This window comes from Phascolarctos cinereus, unplaced genomic scaffold (genome assembly GCF_003287225.1).
Source record: "Phascolarctos cinereus isolate Bilbo 61053 unplaced genomic scaffold, phaCin_HiC Scaffold_5;HRSCAF=322, whole genome shotgun sequence".
NCBI lineage: Eukaryota > Metazoa > Chordata > Mammalia > Diprotodontia > Phascolarctidae > Phascolarctos > Phascolarctos cinereus.
In genome coordinates, this window is record NW_027555958.1 from 240,003,045 (window position 1) to 240,024,717 (window position 21,673).

At 44.8% G+C, this 21,673-nt stretch overlaps 1 protein-coding gene across 6 annotated transcripts in view; it reads right to left on the bottom strand.

The window, feature by feature from the left end:
* RAB44 (RAB44, member RAS oncogene family) overlaps positions 1–21,673 on the bottom strand; it is a 71,213-nt gene that overhangs the window by 8,011 nt on the left and 41,529 nt on the right. For 2 of the 6 annotated variants that reach the window (XM_078155398.1, XM_078155397.1), the window contains exons 9-13: positions 18,329–19,542; positions 11,456–11,872; positions 6,597–6,678; positions 5,255–5,369; positions 601–702 (exon numbers count right to left, since the gene is read on the bottom strand). In XM_078155398.1, the coding sequence (XP_078011524.1) occupies positions 601–702; positions 5,255–5,369; positions 6,597–6,678; positions 11,456–11,872; positions 18,329–19,542 (1,930 nt within the window). The other 4 variants (XM_020999539.2, XM_020999535.2, XM_020999532.2 and 1 more) reach the window with 4 other exon arrangements.

A 21,673-nucleotide genomic window follows, 5' to 3' on the forward strand; every position in this document is an offset into this window, starting at 1 on the left:
TACCAACCAAAAAATTATTAGACTCTTAGCTTCTATTAGCCATTCCTATTCATATTAGAATATGAGCAAGGACTGCTTTTTACCTCTTTTTGATTCACTTAGCATAGTACCTGGCACATAATATGTGCTTAATAGTTGTTTTTTAAACATTTTTTTTTTGGTTAGGCAATGCAGTTGAGTGATTTGCCCAGGGTCACACAGCTAGTAAGTATCAAGTGTCTGAGGCCAGATTTGAATTCAGGTCCTCCTGATTCCAGGGCCAGTGCTCTGCTTGATGGCTTTTTTTTTTAATCGATTGATTGATATGGATGAAGAAACTGAAAACCAGAAAAGTACAGTAATTTACTCAAGGCTACACAGATAGTTGGTTAAAAAAACAACCAGGTTTCAAACCTAAATCTTATGATTTTAAAACCATTACGACTTCTACTACACCATACTGCCTCCTTGCAGTCCTAGCTGCCTAGGACCCTTGCAATGTGGCTTCTGTTGAGTTTGCCCCTAGGTTGCCATGACTAGGCGGCAGCTCTGCCTCCATCTCGCAGGAGCTGTCCCTCCTCTGAGAACAGGCACGTCTGGGATGCTCACCAGGATACTTACCTTGGCCAGGAGCTGTCCAGCCTCTGTGGACACCTGCCTCTCCTCAACGCAGTCTATCTTGTTCCCAAGGAGGAGGATGACAACATCATCAGGTCCTGCTTCCTGCAGTACAACACACACACTATTTTTGTAGAAAGGGAACACAATTTCCTTTCCATCCCAAGATACCCCAAAGACTCTCTTTAAGGCTCCATTCTATAAGTTCAAAGGACAGAGTTGGGAAGGACGAGGGACAGGTCCTGAGGGGCTGAAAACTAGGCAGAAATAGGATAAAATCTGAGCCACCAAAAGGTTCGGCCTATCCTACTTAGCTAACCTGAGTTTCTACTCTTACCCATGTGCTCCCCTCTGTTCCAATCAGAGCTATTTCTTAACTCTCTGTCTCCCAAATACACTAGGTTTTATCTACCTTTATTATCTTTGCTCAGGCTTCTTGTCTACCTAGAGTATTCAATTACCTTCAAGGCCTTCCTGGTCTAAGGTCTCACTCTTTAAGGCAGGTATAGGTGGAAAACACATTGCATAGTAGACAGCTGGAAGTAAAGTGGGCACCCCTCCATTGGGCGAAGGCTGAACAGCTGATGGCATATGACTGTATTGGATTATTATTTCACTATGAGACGGATGTGAAGAGTTTGGGGAAATTGGGCAAGACTTGTTTGAACTGACACAGAATGGAGTGAGCAGAAACAGAACAGCTTACACAATGACCACAGTAATATGAAGGAAAACAGCATTGAAAGACTTCGGGACTGTGACCCCAGTGACCAATCGTGACTTCAGAATGCTGATGGTGAAGTGCCTCTCTCATCTATTCCCAGAGACATGACGGACTTGGGGTACAGCACGAGACTCACATTTTTGGTCATGGCCAATGTGTTGATTTGTTTTGCTTGACTCTATTAAAACTTGTTACAAGGGAGACTTACTAAGGGGTGGGGGGCAGGGTGGCTTTATTACTACCTTGTTAAATTTAATATGCTGTTTAAGAAAAACAAACTATATGGAGCAGCAGTTCACAGTTTCACACACAATTCTCTTCTTTGTTCTTTGTATATCAGAATGCCTGTGTTTATTGATAATTGCTAAATTCAAAATACAAAAAAGTTGTTTTTTTTAAAAGTGTTCTGGACCTACAAAAAGCTATCTACACTCATCACCTCCACTTTCTCTCCTCTTGATCACCTTTTAACCCATTGTGATCTGGCTCCTGAAACTGATCTCTCCAAGGTTACCAAAGATCTTTTAATAACTAAATCCAATTTAATTCAGTCCTTGTCTTTCTTGACCTCACTACTGAGCACCTGGCTGCCTCCTTTGTGCATTTTCCTTTCTCAGTTTTCATTACTCCCCTCTCTCCTGATTCTCCTTCTCCCTCCCTGTCTATCCACACCTTCACTTTCTTTTCTGGGTCATTATCCAATAACCCTATTTAACCGTGGATTCCCCCAGCTTTTGTCCTTGGCCCTCTTCTCCTTCTCCCTACATTCCCTTCTTGGTGATTTCATTAGCTCCCATGGGTTTAATTAGTAAATCCATAGAGATGATTCCTAGCCTTTATCTCTCCTGAGCTTTCTTCCTACCTACATCACAAATTGTTGGACAACTCCACTTTATTGTTCCATCAACATCTCAAACTCAACATGTCCCAAACAGAATCCTCCGTCTTTCTCCCCAAACCCACCATCACTTTTCTACTTCTCTTGAGAGCACCATCATCCAGTCAACAGGGTTCACAATGACAGAGTCCTTTTCATCTCTTCCCTGTCTTTCATCTCGCTCCCCAATCAATGTCCAATCAAGTCTCCAAAACACCTCACACATCTATCCCCTTCTCTCTTTATTAGGTCTTGCTTTGTCTATTACAACAGCCTCCTAATTGGACCTAAAGCTTCTAGGCGCTACCTTTCCAGATATTTCACCTTACCTTGATGCCCTCTAGACATTCCAACCAAACCGACCTATTTATAGTTACCTAAGCCAGGCATTCCATCTCCCATAACCATTCCTGGATTGTGCTACCTTCTGTTTCTACATCTTTAAGAATCCCTAGAGGCAGCCAGGTGGCACATTGGATAGAGCACCAGCCCTGGATTCAGGAGGACCTGAGTTCAAATCCAGCCTCAGACATATAATACTTACTAGCTGTGTGACCCTGGGCAAATCACTTAACCCCACTGCCTAGCTAAAAAAAAAAAATCCCTAGATCAAATGAGCTAGGGATCAAATTTGTAAAGCACTTAGCATAGTGCCTGGCACATAGTACGTGCTTAATAAGTGCTTGTTTTCCTTCTCCTTCTTTCTCTCCTAGCTTTCTTTAAGGCTCAACTCAAGTGCTGCCTCCTATAGGAAGACTTTCCTGATCCCTCTGGTTGTTAGTGCACTCTCCCTACTCATATGATCGTGTGTGTGTGTGTGTACATACACACACACACACACATATGTCTGTTTACACATTATGTCCTCCCAGCATCCTGAGGGCAAGGATTGATTTTCACTTTGTCTTTGTACTCCTGGCACCTATCACAATATCTCTCTATATATAGTAGGTACTTAATAAATGCTTATTAGATTGGGTCTTGAGTCAGCAAATCTGGTTTCTGATCCAGGCTCTGACACTCGCTACCTGTGTCGCCCTGTGTCAGTCATTTGATAAACCCTATGAGCCTTAGTTTCTCAGATCTCTGCATGTTCATCCTCCCTACCAAATAGCCAAACCTTCCTTGATTACTCCAGCCCCACAGAGATATCTTCTTTTTCTCAACTCCAGTTTTATTTTTGTTGCCGTTCAGTCATTGTGTCCTACTCTTCCTGACCCCATTTGGAGTTTTCTTGACAAAGACACTGGAGTGATTTGCCATTTCCTTCTCCAGCTTATTTTACAGATGAGGAAACTGAGGCAAATGGGGTTAAATGACTTGCCCAGGGTCACACAGCTAGTAAGTGTCTGCAGTCAGATTTGAACTCAGGTCATCCTGATGCCAGGCCTGGCACTCTGTTGATTAAGCCACATCGTTGACCCCCCGACACACAAAGAAAGGCAGCAAAGAGCAAAGGCAGAAAAGGAGGCGTCATCAGACCTAGGTTTGAGTCCCTTCTCTGACACTCTTGAGCTGTGTAACCTTGTGGAGTTCATAACTGCTCAGCCATTACATGGGGAAATTAACACTTGCACTATAAAATTCACTGGGTGTGAGGAAAGTACTTGGAAGCTCTAAAGTGTCATAGAAATGTGGGCTCCTCTTACCTGGGCTCTGCAGTATACCACTTGGAGATGTGTGGGTGCATGCATACATGTATGTGTGTATATACATACACACACATACACATAAAGATACATATATAGACACGTGTGCACATATACACATGTGTGTGAACATACTATTTTATATGTGCAAATGTGTTTATCGGTACATATATAGAGATGTGCATAGATATATGCATGCATGTACACAACATTGTATAAATGTATATATTAACATTGTTGTTACTGTTGTTGGGTTGTGTCTAACTCTTTGTGACCCTGTGGACCATAGCATGCCAATACTATCTATGGGGTTTTCTTGGCAGAGATACTGGGGTGGTTAACCACTTCCTTTTTCAGTGAATTAAGGCAGACAGAGGTTAAGTGACTTGCCCAGGGTCACGCAAACTAGTAAGGGTCTGAGTCTGGATTTGAACTCAGATCTTCCTAACTCCAGGCACAGCACTCTATCCACTCAGCCACCTAGGTGCCTCTATGTATATAAACATATGAATATATTTGTGTGTATAAGCATGTAAGTATACACATAGACATATGTATACATGTATGTTTATATAAGTACACAAGAATGTGTGTATACATGTACATTGTACTATACATATATAGATAGTCTAGGAACACGTATGCATGTGTCTTAGCTCTGAGAGTTGGAAGGGCACACAAGTTATACATATGCTCCTAGACTATCTATATATGTACATAAGGTATACATATGAGTGCAGTATGCAAAGCATATACATCAAGTTATATGTATATGTGCATTGCATTGTATATATGTGTCTGTGCATGTACATGCATGTGTACGTGTGTTTATATTATACACACATGTGTAATATATAATAAATAAATACACAAATAAAATGTTTGTGAATAGACATGTATATAGCATGTATGTATCCTTTCTCCCCAAATAGAATATGACCTCCTTGAGGGCAAGCACTATGCTTACTATTTCTCCTAGACTCCTCTCAGCAAGTGGCCCTGGACTGGAGATACAGCAGAGCCTCAATAAAGTTGTATTGATCAACTGATTAGGAAGTTGGGGCAGAATGAGCCTACCTATCACATGACCTAGTGCAAGAGTTGCAGGTCTCCATGACAGCCAAGGACAGGGCATTGTAACTATATCCAGGGCTAACATCAAGTAGGGAAAAATCACAGGATATGCAGGGAGTAGTTTTTGTCCAGGGCTCCACTGTGTGGTTGTGGCTTCATAGTATTGGACTTGTTTTCTCCTCACTCACCCCACCACATCTATTTGGAGCATGGGGACACCTATTCCCTCCTTTGTCAAAGCCATGCTCCTGCTAGGGAAAGAAGATGAACAGCAAATAGACAGTGTGCTAGCCCCTTCCAGCCAGGACCAGCCCTGGCAGCAAACCCACTCACCTGGATGCAATCCAGCCAGTACCGCACATGGGTGAAGCTTCCTGGGCAGGTGACATCATACATGAGCACAATACCATCAGCCTTCCGGAGAAACTGCTTGGTTATGCTGTGGTACCTACCAGGAGATTCCTAGTAAGACAGGCTGCCTTAGGCAACAGCAATTCTTAGCTTGGAGAGTTGGAAGGGCACACCAGAGATCGTTATCGAGCAGGAAAAAGAGCCACAGATAGATAGACAGATAGATAGATAGATAGAATAGATAGACAGACAGACAGACAGACAGACAGACAGACAGACAGACAGACAGACAGACAGACAGACAGATAGATAGATAGATAGATAGATAGATAGATAGATAGATAGATGGATAGATAGATGGATAGATGGATGGATGGATGGATGGATGGATGGATGGATGGATGGATGGATGGATGGATGGATAGGTGGATAGGTGGGTAGGTGGATGGATAGAAGGATAGATAGATAGATAGATAGATAGATAGATAGATAGATAGATAGATAGATAGATAGACAGACAGACAGACAGACAGACAGACAGACAGAAAGAAAGAAAGAAAGATAGATAGATAGATAGATAGATAGATAGATAGATAGATAGATAGACTCTCCCATTTTACAGATGAAGGAACAGAGGCCCAGAAAAGGGAAATGACTCACTTCTGCTGAGGTAGGACACCATAGACCTTAGTGATTCTTCCTTCAGAACACCGAATTTGGAATCAAAGATTTAATTGTGTGTGACTCTTTGTGACCCTATTTGGGGTTTTCTTGTCAAAGATACTAGAGTAGTTTACCATTTCCTTCTCCAGCTCATTTTACAGATGAGGAAACTGAGGCAAACAGGGTGAAGTGACTTGCCTAGGGTCACACAGCTAGTTAGTGTCTGAGGCCAGATTTGAACTCCCTAAGATGAGTCTTCTTGACGCCAGGCCCAGTACTCTACCTATTGCAACCGCCTAGCCATCCTTTGGAATCAAAGGACCTCAGTTTGAACGCCAGCTTTTGCTCCCTGAGTAATCCTGGGCAAGTTCCTCTTTGGCCTTCAGTTTCCTCCCCTATAAAAGGAAGGGGTGCCACAGATGGCCTCTGAGGTCCCTTCCATCTACATATCTATGATCCTGGGAGGCCCAGAAGCCGACGGCCAAGGGTCTTCTATCATGTGGGTCTTTTCCTGTGTGTGGGTATCCTGCTCTCCCAGACTATGCACTTGGACAATGCCTTGTTCCTCTTTGCCTCCCTCCCCTTCCGTTCTCTTCACACCCCATCACTGAGCCCCCGTTGGGGTCCCCAGCAGACTTTGACAGTGAAGAAGGCTCATTACCTCTCTTGCCCCGCTGTGTCCCAGAGCTGCAGCGCAAACTGTCTATTATCCACCACCAGGTTTTTGATTCGATAATCCATCCCTAGGATACATTGGAGAGATGAGAGGCAGGGCCCCATTCAGGGTTCAGCCCCTAGTGGTTAAAGCATTGGACTTAGAGACAGAAAGACCTGGGCTTAAACTCCACCTCAGATGCGTATTCGTGTGGCCCTGAGCCAACGACTAAATCTCTCCCAGCTTCAGTTGGCTTCTCTATAAAATGGGTATTATAATGACAGCACCTACCTCACAGAAGTCTTTTGAGAACTAATGATAATAACAAATGATTTTTTAAAAACTCTGTTAACCTTAAAACCCTATACAAATGGGAGCAATTATTATTATTCCCACATTCCAAGGCCAAGGTCATCCTCCGTGACTCTGATTAGAATGAAATGGAAGTCAATCAAGAAGCATTTATTAAGCAACTACTGTGTGCTTAGGCGCTGAGGGCACAAAGACAAAAGTGAGATGGTCCCTCCATTTGAGGAGCTTACAGTCTAGGGAGAAAGGCAACAACCCAGCTACTAGTGATGTCCTCCCCCATCACGCACACACACATACACACGCACATATATACATACACAAAATACATTTATATTTTATATATAATATAGTTAATGAATAAATATAAAATATAAATATATACACAATATATGTGGATATGCCATATTATACATAAATGTATACATGCAAATATTTATGTATACATGTATATGCATACATATGTACAACACACATAATATATACATAAGTATATGTAAACACAAATATATTTATATGTGTACTTGTATACAGACAATGTGTGTGTGCATTTAGAATATACACATAAATTATATATACACAAAATCTATGTGTACATACACATATATGTACAATCTGTATATGCACATGTATCATATATACATGCATGTACATACAAATACACATATTATATACATGTATAAACACAAACAGATATTTATATGTGTATTTACACAACAATGTACAAACATGTATGATATATGCTGTTTCAGACACTTAGTAGATGTTAGGAAAGTCTTCCGACTTTTCTCAGCCTCAGTTTCTCCAACTGTGATAATAACAGCACCTCATTCATAGTGTTACTGTGAAGCTGAGATGAGATGATATGCGACATACAGCTTTGCAATATTAAAGGAAGGAAGGAAGGAAGGAAGGAAGGAAGGAAGGAAGGAAGTATTTATAAAGCACCTACTAGGTGCCAGGCACCGTTTTGGGAGCTTTACAAGTATCATCTCATTTGATCCTCATAACAAGCCTTGGAGGGAGGTCCTATCATTACCCCCATCTTACAGATGAGAAAACTGAGGCAAACAGAAGTTAAGCTATTTGCCCAGAGACACACAGCTGGTAAGTGCCTAAAGCCCCATTTAAACTCAGGTCTTCCTGCCTCTAGGCCCAGCACACTTAGCTGTGTCTGTGTAAGCGAGATATTATTTATATGAGATCTTACAGTTTACAAAACACTTTCATATCCATGACCTTATTTGAGCCTCACTCATGATAACCTTGCGATAAATATCCCCATTTTACAGGTGAGGAAACTGAGGTTTCAGAAAAGTGAATCAACTTGGCCCAGGTCACTTAACCTCTAAGTGACCCAGTCAATGCTGTCAGAATGTAAATTGCTAAGCAGGTACTGATGTGCATTGTCAGAGAGTGCCTTTACCTCAATTCCCTACAGCCAATGGAATTATAGATGGGGGTCCAAAAAACCAAAAACAAACAAACAAGCAAAAAAAAACCCCCAATGCTTTAAAGTTTACAAAGCACTTTCCTCAGAACAGCCTTTTAAAGGAGTGTAAGAATTCTTATCCCCATTTTATGGATAAGGAAAGCAAAGGTCTGAGAAATGAAGTGACTTTAGATTCATAACCTGTCAGGGTTATAAGTGACATCAATGAACACTTAATCCAGTCCTTCCCCCCACCCCCCATTTGGCAGCTGAAGTAACTGAGTCTGGAGAGAAGTGACTTGTCCAGGGTCACATGACTAGTAAGTAAAAGACGTAGGACCAGAACCCAGATCTGCTGTCTCCAGGACCAGAGCTCTCCCTACAACACTGCCATTTCTCAGTCAAGTCACCAGACCTGGAAGTCATTTCTCTCCATCACCACCTTCAACCCCTACCCCTCACAATTTGTGGAGGGTAACTACTGGGTGACCTGTCTCTCTCTTTACACACACACACACACACACACACACACACACACACACACACACACACACTATTTATATTTTTATATATAATATAGTTAACAAATATATATACATGTGTATATATATAATATATGTAGATATGCCATATCATACATAAATGTATATACACAAATATTTATGTGTATATATGTGCATGCATATATGTGTACAACATACACGTACAAACACATAGAATACACGTAAGTGTATATAAACACAAATATATTTATGTGTGTATGTATGTGTAGATATAGAACATGTATATGTATATTTAGAATATACATATAAATGTATATATACACAAAATCTGTGTATATACACATATATGCATAATATATGTGTATGTACAGGCATCTTATATACACACATGTATATATACATGTATGCACACAATATTTGTGTATATAAGGGATCATATATACACAAATGTATATACTACGACCTTTGGCAAGTGATTTCATCTCTCTGGGCTTGATTCTTCATCTGTTAAATGGGGGCATTTGGATACATGATCTTTCCAAGCCTAAAGCCTATGAGGAAGAGATAGAATTTTGGGAGTGGTGCATCCCCACCCTTAATTCGATTCCAACCAGAGCTCTCTACCCATTGTATCACATTGCCTCTCATCTCTCAAAGAAATGACAGTTACATCTTGGACTCCCTGAGGTCCTGGAGTTCAATTTCAGCTCTTGGGAGAGGGTCTCTCCTCATTTTTAATGTCAGGATTAACACCTTTGAAAGCAGGCCCCCTCCTCACAAGATCCTACCCCCATCCGGGAACAAATGCTCAAAAAAGCTGCTGCCCATCAGCACCAGAGAAGAATGGCAAAAATGGGTTTCTTTTTTTTTTCCTTAAGGCAATCAGGGTTAAGTGACTTGCCCAGGGTCACACAGCTAGTAAGTGTTACGTGTCTGAGGCCGGATTTGAACTCAGGTCCTCTTGGCTTCAGGGCCACTGTACCACCTAGCTGCCCCCAAGAATGGGTTCTTAGCTGAGCTTACCCACTGCAAAACTCTAAAGAGCTAAAGACCATCCCGAGATTCCCACCTCCCGCTTTTGCCCTTCTTTCTTTTTTTTTAAATTAATTAATTTATTTTTAGTTTTCAACAATCACTTCCATAAGCTTTTGCATTTTAAATTTTCTCCCCTTCCCTCCCTCAAGACGTTTGCCCTTCTTGCCAGATCTCTCCATGACCCCACAACCAAATACAGGACCAGAAGATTAATTGCTGTTAATTAATTTCTGATTAATTGGGCCCAGAATACATTTCATCTAGCCTTCCCCTTTTCCAGATGAGAAAACTGAGGCCCAGAAAAGGGAAGTAACTTGGTCGTACAAGTAGGCCACAAGAGACTTGAAATTCTCCCAGGGCTCTTGTGACTCCCTTCCTCATAAACGTTTGATAAATCACTCCACCCTGAGGTGTCAGAGATAAGCATGCCCCACTTCCAATCTGCTCCTACCCACTGGGGGTGTTCACACTTTAGAATAACATGAATAGGGAGAGGGAGACCTAAAGCTTAACAGCTTTCTTTACGCTTAACCTAAAGCCACAGGTGAGTACCGGTGGACTTTCGCAAGGTCCAGTCCTAACCACAGAAGAACATTGCAAAGCATTGTCCATAACAACAGAAAAAAAGAAGGGGGGGAGGGCAGCTAGGTGGCTCAGTAGATAGAGCTCTAGCCTTGGAGTCAGGAGAATCTGAGTTCAAATCCGACCTCAGACATTTGATACTTCCTAGCTGTGTGACCCTGGGCAAGTCATTTAACCCTGATTGCCTTACCAAAAAACAAAACAAAACAAACAAAAAAAACCAAAGCATTGCCCCATTTGGGAGTGATGGTCCCAGCTAGAACCTACCCCACCCTTGTCCAGTTACACAAAAATGCGGCTCTATTTCTAGGGTGCCGTTAGTACACAATTTCAGTGTTCAGTCCTGAATTTCTGGCATTGTAATAATAATAACTCATATCTCCATGGTGCTTTTAGAATTACAAAGCACTTCTTCCCAAGAGCCCTTGGAGAAGGTAGATAGTATAAGTATTATCCCCATTTCAGAGATGAGAAAACAGAGGGGAAAAAAGTGACTCACATAAAGTCACACAGCCTAGTTAATATCAGAGGTAGAATTTGAACTCAGGTCTCCTGACTCTACAAAAGAGTCATTCCTAACTAGAGGAGAGATTGCCATTGTCTCTTAAATCCTATTTTGTTGTTATTGTTCAATCGTTTTTGACTCTTCATGATTCTATTTGGGGTTTTCTTGGCAAAGACAATGGAGTGGTTTGCCATTTCCTTTTCCAGATCATTTTACAGATGAGAAAACTAAGGCAAAGAAGGTTAAGTGACTTGCCCAGGGTCATATAGCTAGTAAATGTCTGAGGTCAGATTTGAACTCAGGTCTTACTGATTCCGGGCCCAGCACTTCATCCACTGTACCACCTAGCTCCCCTCAAATCCTATAACAAGCATCTATTTTGCTTATGCATAAGGGTAGGACTACCTTTGGCTTCCTCTTGTAAGGTACGAGGTTCTCTGAGATCCCCCTGAGTCTAAACTTCCATCCCTTCCCCCATACCCAGGGCTAGGAATCTTACCTACAGTCGCTGTCAGGCCTGCAGCGAAGGAATCATGGTGTAACAAGTGCAGAAATGATGTTTTGCCCACATTGGAATCTCCCAGGAAAAGAACATGGAAGAGGTAATCAGGGTCAGAAAACTCTCCCCCTGGGCTGGCTCCAGCTGCCTGGGCTTTGGTTTCCTTGGTGACTCTTGACCCGTTTTCTTCCCTTGGTTCTGAGGAAAGGGGTGTTATTTGTCCTTCCAGGACTTTGGATACTGACTGTGCTCCTGCCTCCGCCAGGATGGAAAGAGCCTGTCCTGAATCCTGAGGGCCAAGTGTATTCCCAGAAGAATCTTCTGGGAGCAAGGACCCTTCCTGAGCTTGCCTCTGGAGTCCCCTGTCCTCAGCTCTCCGCACATCTTCTGGGTTCTGGTCCTGCAGTCCTCCACGTTCTGGAATGACAGGCAGTACATCTGGCCTGGGGGACTCTACGTGGCCAGGTTTTTGCTCAGGACCATCCCCTACACTTGGCCCAGGTGACTCTGGGAGTTGGACTTCATCAGAAAGAATATCCATTACTGGCCTAGAGGAGTCTATGAGCCTGTCAGTTCCCTGATGAGGATAATCACCCACATCTCTGCTGGGGGACTGAGAAATCTCAGTTTCCTGATGAGGAGCATCCCTCACATCTGGCGCAGGTGACCCTATCTGGTCACCCACACCTTTCTCAGGTAACTCCAAGAATCTGCCTTCCTGACCAGGAGCCCCTTCCAGATCTAGCTGCGATGACTCCTTGAGCCCAGCTTCCTGACCAGGAGAATCTCCCACATTTGGGCCAGGTGAATGCATGATCTCCGCTTCCAAACCTGCAGAATCACTCACACTTGGCCTAGGTGAGTGCATAATTTCAGTATCTTGAACAGATGCATTTCCCACATCTGCCTCATATGACTCCCTAATCATAACTTCCTGACCATCACCCACATCCATATCAGGTGACTCCATGACTATAGCTTCCTGACCAGGAGAATCATTCATAACTGGGACTGGTGAATACATAATCTCGGCATTTCCCACATCTGTCTCATACAATTCCCTAAACTTAGCCTCCTGCTCAAAAGCATCATGCCTCTCTGAGCCAGGTGAGTGCATGGGCTCAGCTTCCTGACTAGGGATATCACCCACTTCTGGTCCACATGACTCTATAAACTCATCTACCTGACCAGGACGCGAAGCATCCCACACATCTGACTCATGTGTCCCTAGCATCAGATTTCCTTCACCAGTAGCATCATCCCCATCTGGGCCAAGTGAATACAGAATCTCAATTTCCTTACCCAATGCATCTCTCATATCTGTCTCATAAGATTCCTTAAATCCAGCTTCCTGACCAGGAGCATCCCTCATGTCTGGCCCAGGTGTCCCTGTCTGCTCAGTTACCTGACTAGATCCATTATCCACACCTTCCTCAGATGACTCTAAGAATGTGCCTTCCTGACCAGGAGTTTCTCCCACACCTAGCACTGGTGACTCCATGAGCCCAAAAGTATCTTCCTCATCTATCTCACAAGACTCCCTAAACTCACCTTCCTGGCCAAGAGTATCCCTCACATCTGACTCAAATGACCCCGTCTGCCCAACCTGATGATTAGAGTCATAATCCACACCTGCCTCAGGTAACTCCATGAACCTGCCTTCCTGACCAGGAGCCCCTCCCAGATCCAGTACTGATGACTCCTTGAGCCCAGCTTCCTGACCAGGAGAATCTTTCACATCTGGGCCAGGTGAATGCAGAATCTCAGCTTCCTGACCAGCAGCATCACTCACATCTGCCTCAGATGATTGCATGAATCTGACTTCCTGATCAGAAGCATTTCCCACATCTGGCCTGTGCAACTCTGTGACCCAAGCTTCCTGATCAGGAGAATTTCCCACATTTGGGCCAGGTGAATGCATGATCTCAGCTTCCAGACCAGCAGAATCACTCACACCGAGTCTAGGTGAGTGCACAATTTCAGTATCTTGAGCAGAAGCATTTCCCACATCTGCCTCATATGACTCCCTAATCACAACTTCCTCATCAAGACCATCACTCACATGTGTTTCAGGTGACTCCAAGACCCTGGCTTCCTGAATAGGGGTGTCACTCACATACAGTCCATGTAACTTTACAACCCTAGCTTCCTGATCAGGAGAATCATTCATGTCTGGGTCTGGTGAATACATAACCTCAGCAATCTCAGCATCTCCTTCAACTGTCTCACACAATTCCCTAAACTTAGCCTCCTGCCCAAAAGCATCATGCCTCTCCAAGCCAGGTGAGTGCATGGTCTCAGCTTCCTGATTAGGGATATCACCCATTTCTGGTCCACATGACTGCATAAGTCCAGCTATCTGACCAGGACGCGAAGCATCCCACACATCTGGCTCATGTGTCTCTACCATCAGAATTCCTTGACCAGTAGCATCATTCCCATCTGGGCCAAGTGAATACAGAAACTCAGCTTCCTTACCCAGTGCATCTCTCATATCTGTCTCACAAGATTCCTTAAATCCAGCTTCCTGACCAGGAGCATCCCTCATGTCTGGCCCAGGTGACCCTGTCTGCTCAGTTACCTGACTAGATCCATTATCCACACCTTCCTCAGGTGACTCTAAGAATGTGCCTTCCTGACCAGGGGTCTTTCCCAGATCTGGCACTGCTGACTCCATGAGCCCAGCTTTCTGACCAGGAGAATCTTCCACATCTCGACCAGGTGAATGCAGAATCTCAGCTTCCTGACCAGCAGCATCACTCATATCTGCCTCAGATGATGGCATGAATCTAGCTTCCTGATCAGAAGCATTTCCCACATCTGGCCTGTGCAACTCTGTGACCCAAGCTTCCTGACCAGGAGAATCTCCTACATTTGGGCCAGGTGAATGCATGCTCTCAGTTTCCAAACCTGCAGAATCACTCATACCTGGCCTAGGTGAGTGCATAATTTCAGTATCTTGAGCAGAAGCATTTCCCACATCTGCCTCATATGACTCACTAATCACAACTTCCTCATCAAGACCATCACTCACATGTGTTTCAGGTGACTCCAAGACTCTGGTTTCCTGAATAGGCGTGTCACTCACATACAGCCCATATAACTTTACAACCCTAGATTCCTGATCAGGAGAATCACTCATATCTGGGTCTGGCGAACATATCATCTCATCAGTCTCAATATCTCCCACATCTGTTTCACACAATTCCCTAAGTTGAGCTTCCTGGCCATGAGAATCTCTGACATCTGTCTCCCATGACTCTCTAAACTTAGCTTTCAGACCAATAGCATCACACCTATCTGGTCCAGGTGAGTGCATGGGCTCAGCTTCCTGACTAGGGATATCACCCACTTCTGGTCCACATGACTCTATAAACTCATCTACCTGACCAGGACGCGAAGCATCCCACACATCTGACTCATGTGTCCCTAGCATCAGATTTCCTTCACCAGTAGCATCATCCCCATCTGGGCCAAGTGAATACAGAATCTCAATTTCCTTACCCAATGCATCTCTCATATCTGTCTCATAAGATTCCTTAAATCCAGCTTCCTGACCAGGAGCATCCCTCATGTCTGGCCCAGGTGTCCCTGTCTGTTCAGTTACCTGACTAGACCCATTATTTACACCTTCCTCAGGTGACTCTAAGAATGTGTCTTCCTGACCAGAAGTCTCTCCCACATTTAGCACTGGTGACTCCATGAGCCCAAAAGTATCTTCCTCATCTATCTCACAAGACTCCCTAAATTCACCTTCCGGGCTAAGAGTATCCCTCACATCTGGCTCAAATGACCCCGTCTGCCAAACCTGATGGTTAGACTCATCATCCACACCTGCCTCAGGTAACTCCATGAACCTGACTCCCTGACCAGGAGCCCCTCCCAGATCCAGTACTGATGACTCCTTGAGCCCAGCTTTCTGACCAGGAGAATCTTCCACATCTCGACCAGGTGAATGCAGAATCTCAGCTTCCTGACCAGCAGCATCACTCATATCTGCCTCAGATGATGGCATGAATCTAGCTTCCTGATCAGAAGCATTTCCCACATCTGGCCTGTGCAACTCTGTGACCCAAGCTTCCTGACCAGGAGAATCTCCCACATTTGGGCCAGGTGAATGCATGATCTCCGCTTCCAAACCTGCAGAATCACTCACACCTGGCCTAGGTGAGTGCATAATTTCAGTATCTTGAACAGATGCATTTCCCACATCTGCCTCATATGACTCCCTAATCATAACTTCCTGACCATCACCCACATCTGTATCAGGTGACTCCATGACTATAGCTTCCTGACCAGGAGAATCATTCATATCTGGCACTGGTGAATACATAATCTCGGCATTTCCCACATCTGTCTCATACAATTCCCTAAACTTAGCCTCCTGCCCAAAAGCATCATGCCTCTCCAAGCCAGGTGAGTGCATGGGCTCAGCTTCCTGATTAGGGATATCACCCATTTCTGGTCCACATGACTGCATAAGTCCAGCTATCTGACCAGAACTTGAAGCATTCCCCACATCTGGCTCATGTGTCTCTAGCATCAGAATTCCTTGACCAGTAGCATCATCCCCATCTGGGCCAAACTCAACTTCCTTACCCAATGCATCTCTCATATCTGTCTCATAAGATTCCCTAAACCCAACTTCCTGACCAGGAGCATCCCTCATGTCTGGCCCAGGTGTCCTTGTCTGCTCAGTTACCTGACTAGATCCATTATCCACACCTTCCTCAGATGACTCTAAGAATGTGCCTTCCTGACCAGGAGTTTCTCCCACACCTAGCACTGGTGACTCCATGAGCCCAAAAGTATCTTCCTCATCTATCTCACAAGACTCCCTAAACTCACCTTCCTGGCCAAGAGTATCCCTCACATCTGACTCAAATGACCCCGTCTGCCCAATCTGATGATTAGAGTCATAATCCACACCTGCCTCAGGTAACTCCATGAACCTGCCTTCCTGACCAGGAGCCCCTCCCAGATCCAGTACTGATGACTCCTTGAGCCCAGCTTCCTGACCAGGAGAATCTCCCACATATGGGCCAGGTGAAGGCATGCTCTCAGCTTCCAGACCAACAGAATCACTCACACCTGGTCTAGGTGAATGTATAATTTCAGTCTCTTGAGCAGAAGCATTTCCCACACCTGCCTCACATGACTCACTAATCACAACTTCCTGACCAGGACCATCACTCACATCTGTTTCAGGGGACTCCAAGGTTCTGGCTTCCTGAATAGGACTCTTACTCACATATAGCCCATGTAACTCCACCATCCCAGCTTCCTGATCAGGAGAATCACCCATATCTGGGTCTGGCAAACATATCATCTCAGCAATCTCAGTATCTCCCACATTTGTCTCACACAATTCCCTAAACTTAGCTTCCTGACCAGGAGCATCTCCAATCTCTGGATTAGGGGACTCTATTAGCCCAGTTTCCCCACTAGGAGCATCAATCTTAGGTGATCTTATGAGCCTAGTTTCTTGATCCCAAACATTTCCCACATCAACCATGGAGAGCTCTGTGATCCCAGGTCCCTGAACAGTAGCATCGCCCACATCCATCCTAGGCGGCTCAATGAGGCTAGCTTCCTGACTAAGAGCATCCCTCACATCTGGGCCAGTTGAGTACAAAAAGGTACCACCTACATCAGGCCTGGGTGACTCAGAGAGCTTGATTTCCTGGCCAGGAGAGTCCCCTATAACCAGCCCAGATTCTATATCTATGAGCTCAGATTCTTGAATAGCAGTTGTACCTACATCTGTCTCAGGTAACCCCATTAACTTGTCTTCCTGACCAGGAGAATTTCCTAGATCTGATGAATTTGTGAGTCCAGCTTCCTGAATGGCTATATCACTCACATCTGACCCAGTTGACTCGATATACCCAGCTCGCTGGCCAGGAATATCACCCTTTTCTAAGCCAGGTGAATACAGAGTCTCACCTTCCTGACCAGAAGTATCTTCCATGTCTGTTTCACCCAGTTGAATAAACCCATTTTCCTGACCAGGAGTGTCATCTATATATAGCTCAGGTGATTCTATGAGTCCAGATCCCTGATCAGAAGCATTTCCGGCATTACCCCAACACAACTCTGTGACTCTAGCTTCCTGACCAGTAGCATCAACCACATCCAGCCCAGGTGAGCTCATGAGTACATATTCCTGTCTAGGAGTCTCTCCCACATCTGGGCCAGGTGAGTGCAAAACCTGAGCCTCCTTACCAGAGGCATCTTTGATGTCTATCTCCCATGACTCCATAAGCCTGGTTTTCTGGCCAGGGATATCATCCCCTTCTGGCCCAGGTGACCCTATAAGCACGGGTTCCTGGCTAGGAGCATCTGCCTCAGGTGATGTCATGAATCCAGCTGCCTGATCAGAAGCATTTCTCATAATTAGCCAGTGTAACTCTGTTCCATTGCCTACACCTGGCTGGTATGACCCTAGGAGCCTGGCTTCATAACTAGGATAAACATCCACATCTAGACCAGGTGACTGAAGAAGCCCGACCTCCTGGCCTGGGTGATTATCTCTCTCTAGCTCAGCTGATTTTAGGAGCCCAACTTCCTCACAAAGAACATTTCCCACATCCAACCTGGCTGACTCCAGGACCTTCGCTTCCTGACCGAAAGCATTGTCTGCATCTGCTCTGGGAGACATTATGAGTTCAGATTCCTTTTCAGAAACCTTTCCCATAACTGCCCCAGGTAGCTGCATGATCTTGGCTAAATGGATGAGCTGGGTCTCCTGACCAGGAGCTTTTCCCACATCTAACACAAGTGATTTTAAGATCTGGTCTTCCTGACTTAGAACACAATCCACATCTGGTCTGGGTGGTTCTACATGACCAGTTTTCTGTGCATGGGGATTACCTATATCTGGTTCAGGTGACTCTGTAAGTCCAGTTTCCTGACTGGGAACATTGTCCACATCTGGCTCAGGTGATTCTGCGTTCCTGGATCTCTCACCAGGAACCTCACCCACATCTGGCCCAGGTGATTCTGCACTCCTGAATCCCTCACCAGGAACCTCACCCACATCTGGCCCAGGTGATTCTGCACTCCTGGATTCCTCACAAGGAACTTCACCCACATCTGGCTCAGGTGATTCTGCACTCCTGGATTCCTCACAAGGAACTTCACCCACATCTGGCTCAGGTGATTCTGCGCTCCTGGATCCCTCACCAGGAACCTCTCCCACATCTGGCCCAGTTGACTCTCTGAGCCCAGTTTCCTGACCAGAAGGAGCATTCTGTTGACTGGCCTCGACTTCCCTCCCATCTGTACTCATTTTTTCTTGTTCTTGCTCCCTCGTGGGAATGCTGTCTTGCATCAACGCTAGCTCAGGAGTCTCAGAGGGGACATCTGGTCCAGGTGGGAATACTTCATTTCCCCAGGACCCCACTTCTTGCTCCAAGCCAGCTGGATGCAGACCTGGATGAGGTGTCTCCTCTGGACCCACTTCCCAGGTGTTGGCCTGCATGTCTGTAGAGGGGCCCAGTGTCTGCAGTGACCGCTCAGAGCTGTAGCCCTTGGACAGCATATCTGAAGTGGGCCCATTTCCCTGCCCCACCTCATCTCCATCTGTATCCTCAATCCCCTTACCAGACCCAACCAGAACCTGAGTAGGCAGGGAATCTCCTGACACAGGACCTGTCTGTCCCCCAGTAGTGATTGCTGGCTCTCCAGAAAGTACTCTCTGAAAGTCCCACTGGAAAGTCTCTTCAGGCCTTGGCCCACCAGCAACATTGAGTTCTGGCACAATAGTAGGTGCTGGAGATGGCCCTAGGGGGCTTCTTGGAGGCACTTCTGCGTCTGAAGGAGACTCCTGATTGAGTTGCCAGAAGTTTGGCTTAGTAATGGAGATCTGTCTGACCACTCGGGGTGTATGGTGTCCCTGTAGGGACCTTGGGGTTGGGGGTGGACTCCAGGAGACCTGGGTGATGCTCCCTGGCAGGGGGCTGGTGAAACTGGTCAGGAGCTGACTCCATTCACCTTCTTCAAACAGTGATGGCAGTGGGTTTTCTTCAGGAAATGAAATACGGTGTTGGGAGTCCGAGGTATTCTTTGGGCCAACTGGAGGGTCGCTAAAGAGGGTGTAGAACAAATAACATCAGGAAGAACAGGAAATAAAAGAACAACACTGACTGTGTGGCATTCAGGTGGGCTTCTGCCTTGTACTTCCCATGCACTACATCCCTTCCAGCCTCATTATCTTCACTCATTTCACCCCCTTCAGGAAATGCCCTCTTTCTTCCCATGGATAAAAAGCCGATCTATCCTTCAAGTCCTAGCTCAAGTCTCTGGTCCTCTCTGAAGACTTCACTAGCCAGCCCAGCCTGTGGGGAGGGGAGAAAGGGAATAAACATTTATATAACACCTACTGCGTACCAGGCACTGTACTAATTACTTTTTTTTTACACACATATCTCATTTGATCCTCACAACAACCCTTTGAAGTAGGTACTGTTATCATCCCTGTTTCATAGTTGAGGAAACTAAGGCAAACAGAGATTAAGTGTCACACAGCTAATCTGAGAGTGGATTTAGACTCAGATCTTACTGACTTGAGTCCCAGGGTTCTATTTGCCGCACCACAAGTTGCTTCTATAGGGAATCTTTTCTCTCTCTGAACCCTTATAAGAGTTCCAACGCCCAAGTACAGGATGGAGGAAAAAGATCTGGGGATATTAGTAAGCAGCCAGCTCAATATACATCCACATTATGATATGGAAGCCAAAAAAAGCTGATGCTTTTCATGCAGCATTAATTAAAATTAATGCTGTACTGAGTGACATCATTTCCAGGCCTGGGGAGGTGACCATCTCATGTACTCTTTCTTCCCTGGTTAGACCACATCTGGAATACCTTGCTCAGCCAGGATAGTCTATAGTTGGAAAGGACCATGCTGGCCAACTAATCCAAAGCCCTCATTTTACATTGTGGGCACCCCATTTTAGGAATGATAAACCAGAAAGCATCTAGGGAAGAATGACGAGGATGGTGAACGGAGAGAAGAAACAGAAGTTGTTCAGCCTGGAGAATGGAAGACCTTGGGATGCCTGACAGTTGTCTTTAAGTATCTGAAAAACAGGTTTTGGAAGAGGGTTCAAATTTGTCCAGAAGGCAAAACTAAGAATATAAGGAGAAATTGCAGAAAGTCAGATTTTGGCTCCTAACAATTACAGCCACCCTTAAGTGAGAAGTAATTGCTTTGGGTAGAAATAGGTTGGGCATAGAAACTGGATGGCCATTTGTTGGGGACATTGTAGCAAGGATTCTTGGCCTGGGATGGGTTGGCTTCTGAGCAGGGATGTGCTAGTAAATGTTTAACAACCAGCTCTTGAGGGGGGAAAGTACACATTGCATTATTAACATTGTCGCCACATTCTTAAGCCCAGACAATCAACAAAACCTTAAATCAGGCCCTGATATGTAGTGTTTGCCTATTTCCAAGGAGTAAACATTCGCACAGAAAATTAAATAATGGGCTTTAGCCAGCTTGTTTAAGCCAGTTCCAGCACACACTCCTGCCTCTAAGGTCCCTTTGACTTTGGAGATTCTGAGACCTCTTACTATTTGTTGTGAGTCAGTAAGTATGGCCCAGCTCCATTCTGGGCCTAACCTGTATGCTAGGTAGGAATGGGATACATAGTCCCCAGTTGCCACACCATTTAGCACTTCATCAGTGGCTGGGCTAAATGAAAAAGAACAGGATATGTGAAGGGGACAAGCATTTATTAAGCACCTACTACTAGCCAGGCACTGTGCTAAGCACTTTATATTGGATCTTCACAAAAATACTGGGAATAAGTGCTATTATTAATGCCATTTTACAGCTAGGGGCAGCTAGGTGGCACAATGGAGAGAGTGCCAGGCCTGGAGTCAGGAAGACCTGACTTCAAATCTGGCCTCAGACACTTAGTAGCTGTGTGACTCTGGGCAAGTCATTTCACTCAGTTTGCCTCAGTTTCCTCATCTGTAAAATGAGCTGGAGAAGGAAATGGCAAACCATTCCAATGTGGTTTCTTTACCAAGAAAACCCCAAATGAGGTCATGAAGACTCAGACATGACCAAAATGACTGAATAACAAACAACAATTATTATTGTCACTGGGAAGGTAGAAAGATATATTGGGAAATAAAGGTGAACAAAAAACAAATCTTATTACTAAAAATTTAAAAACAAAAAAAGGGCAATCTAGACAGAAGGTTGGG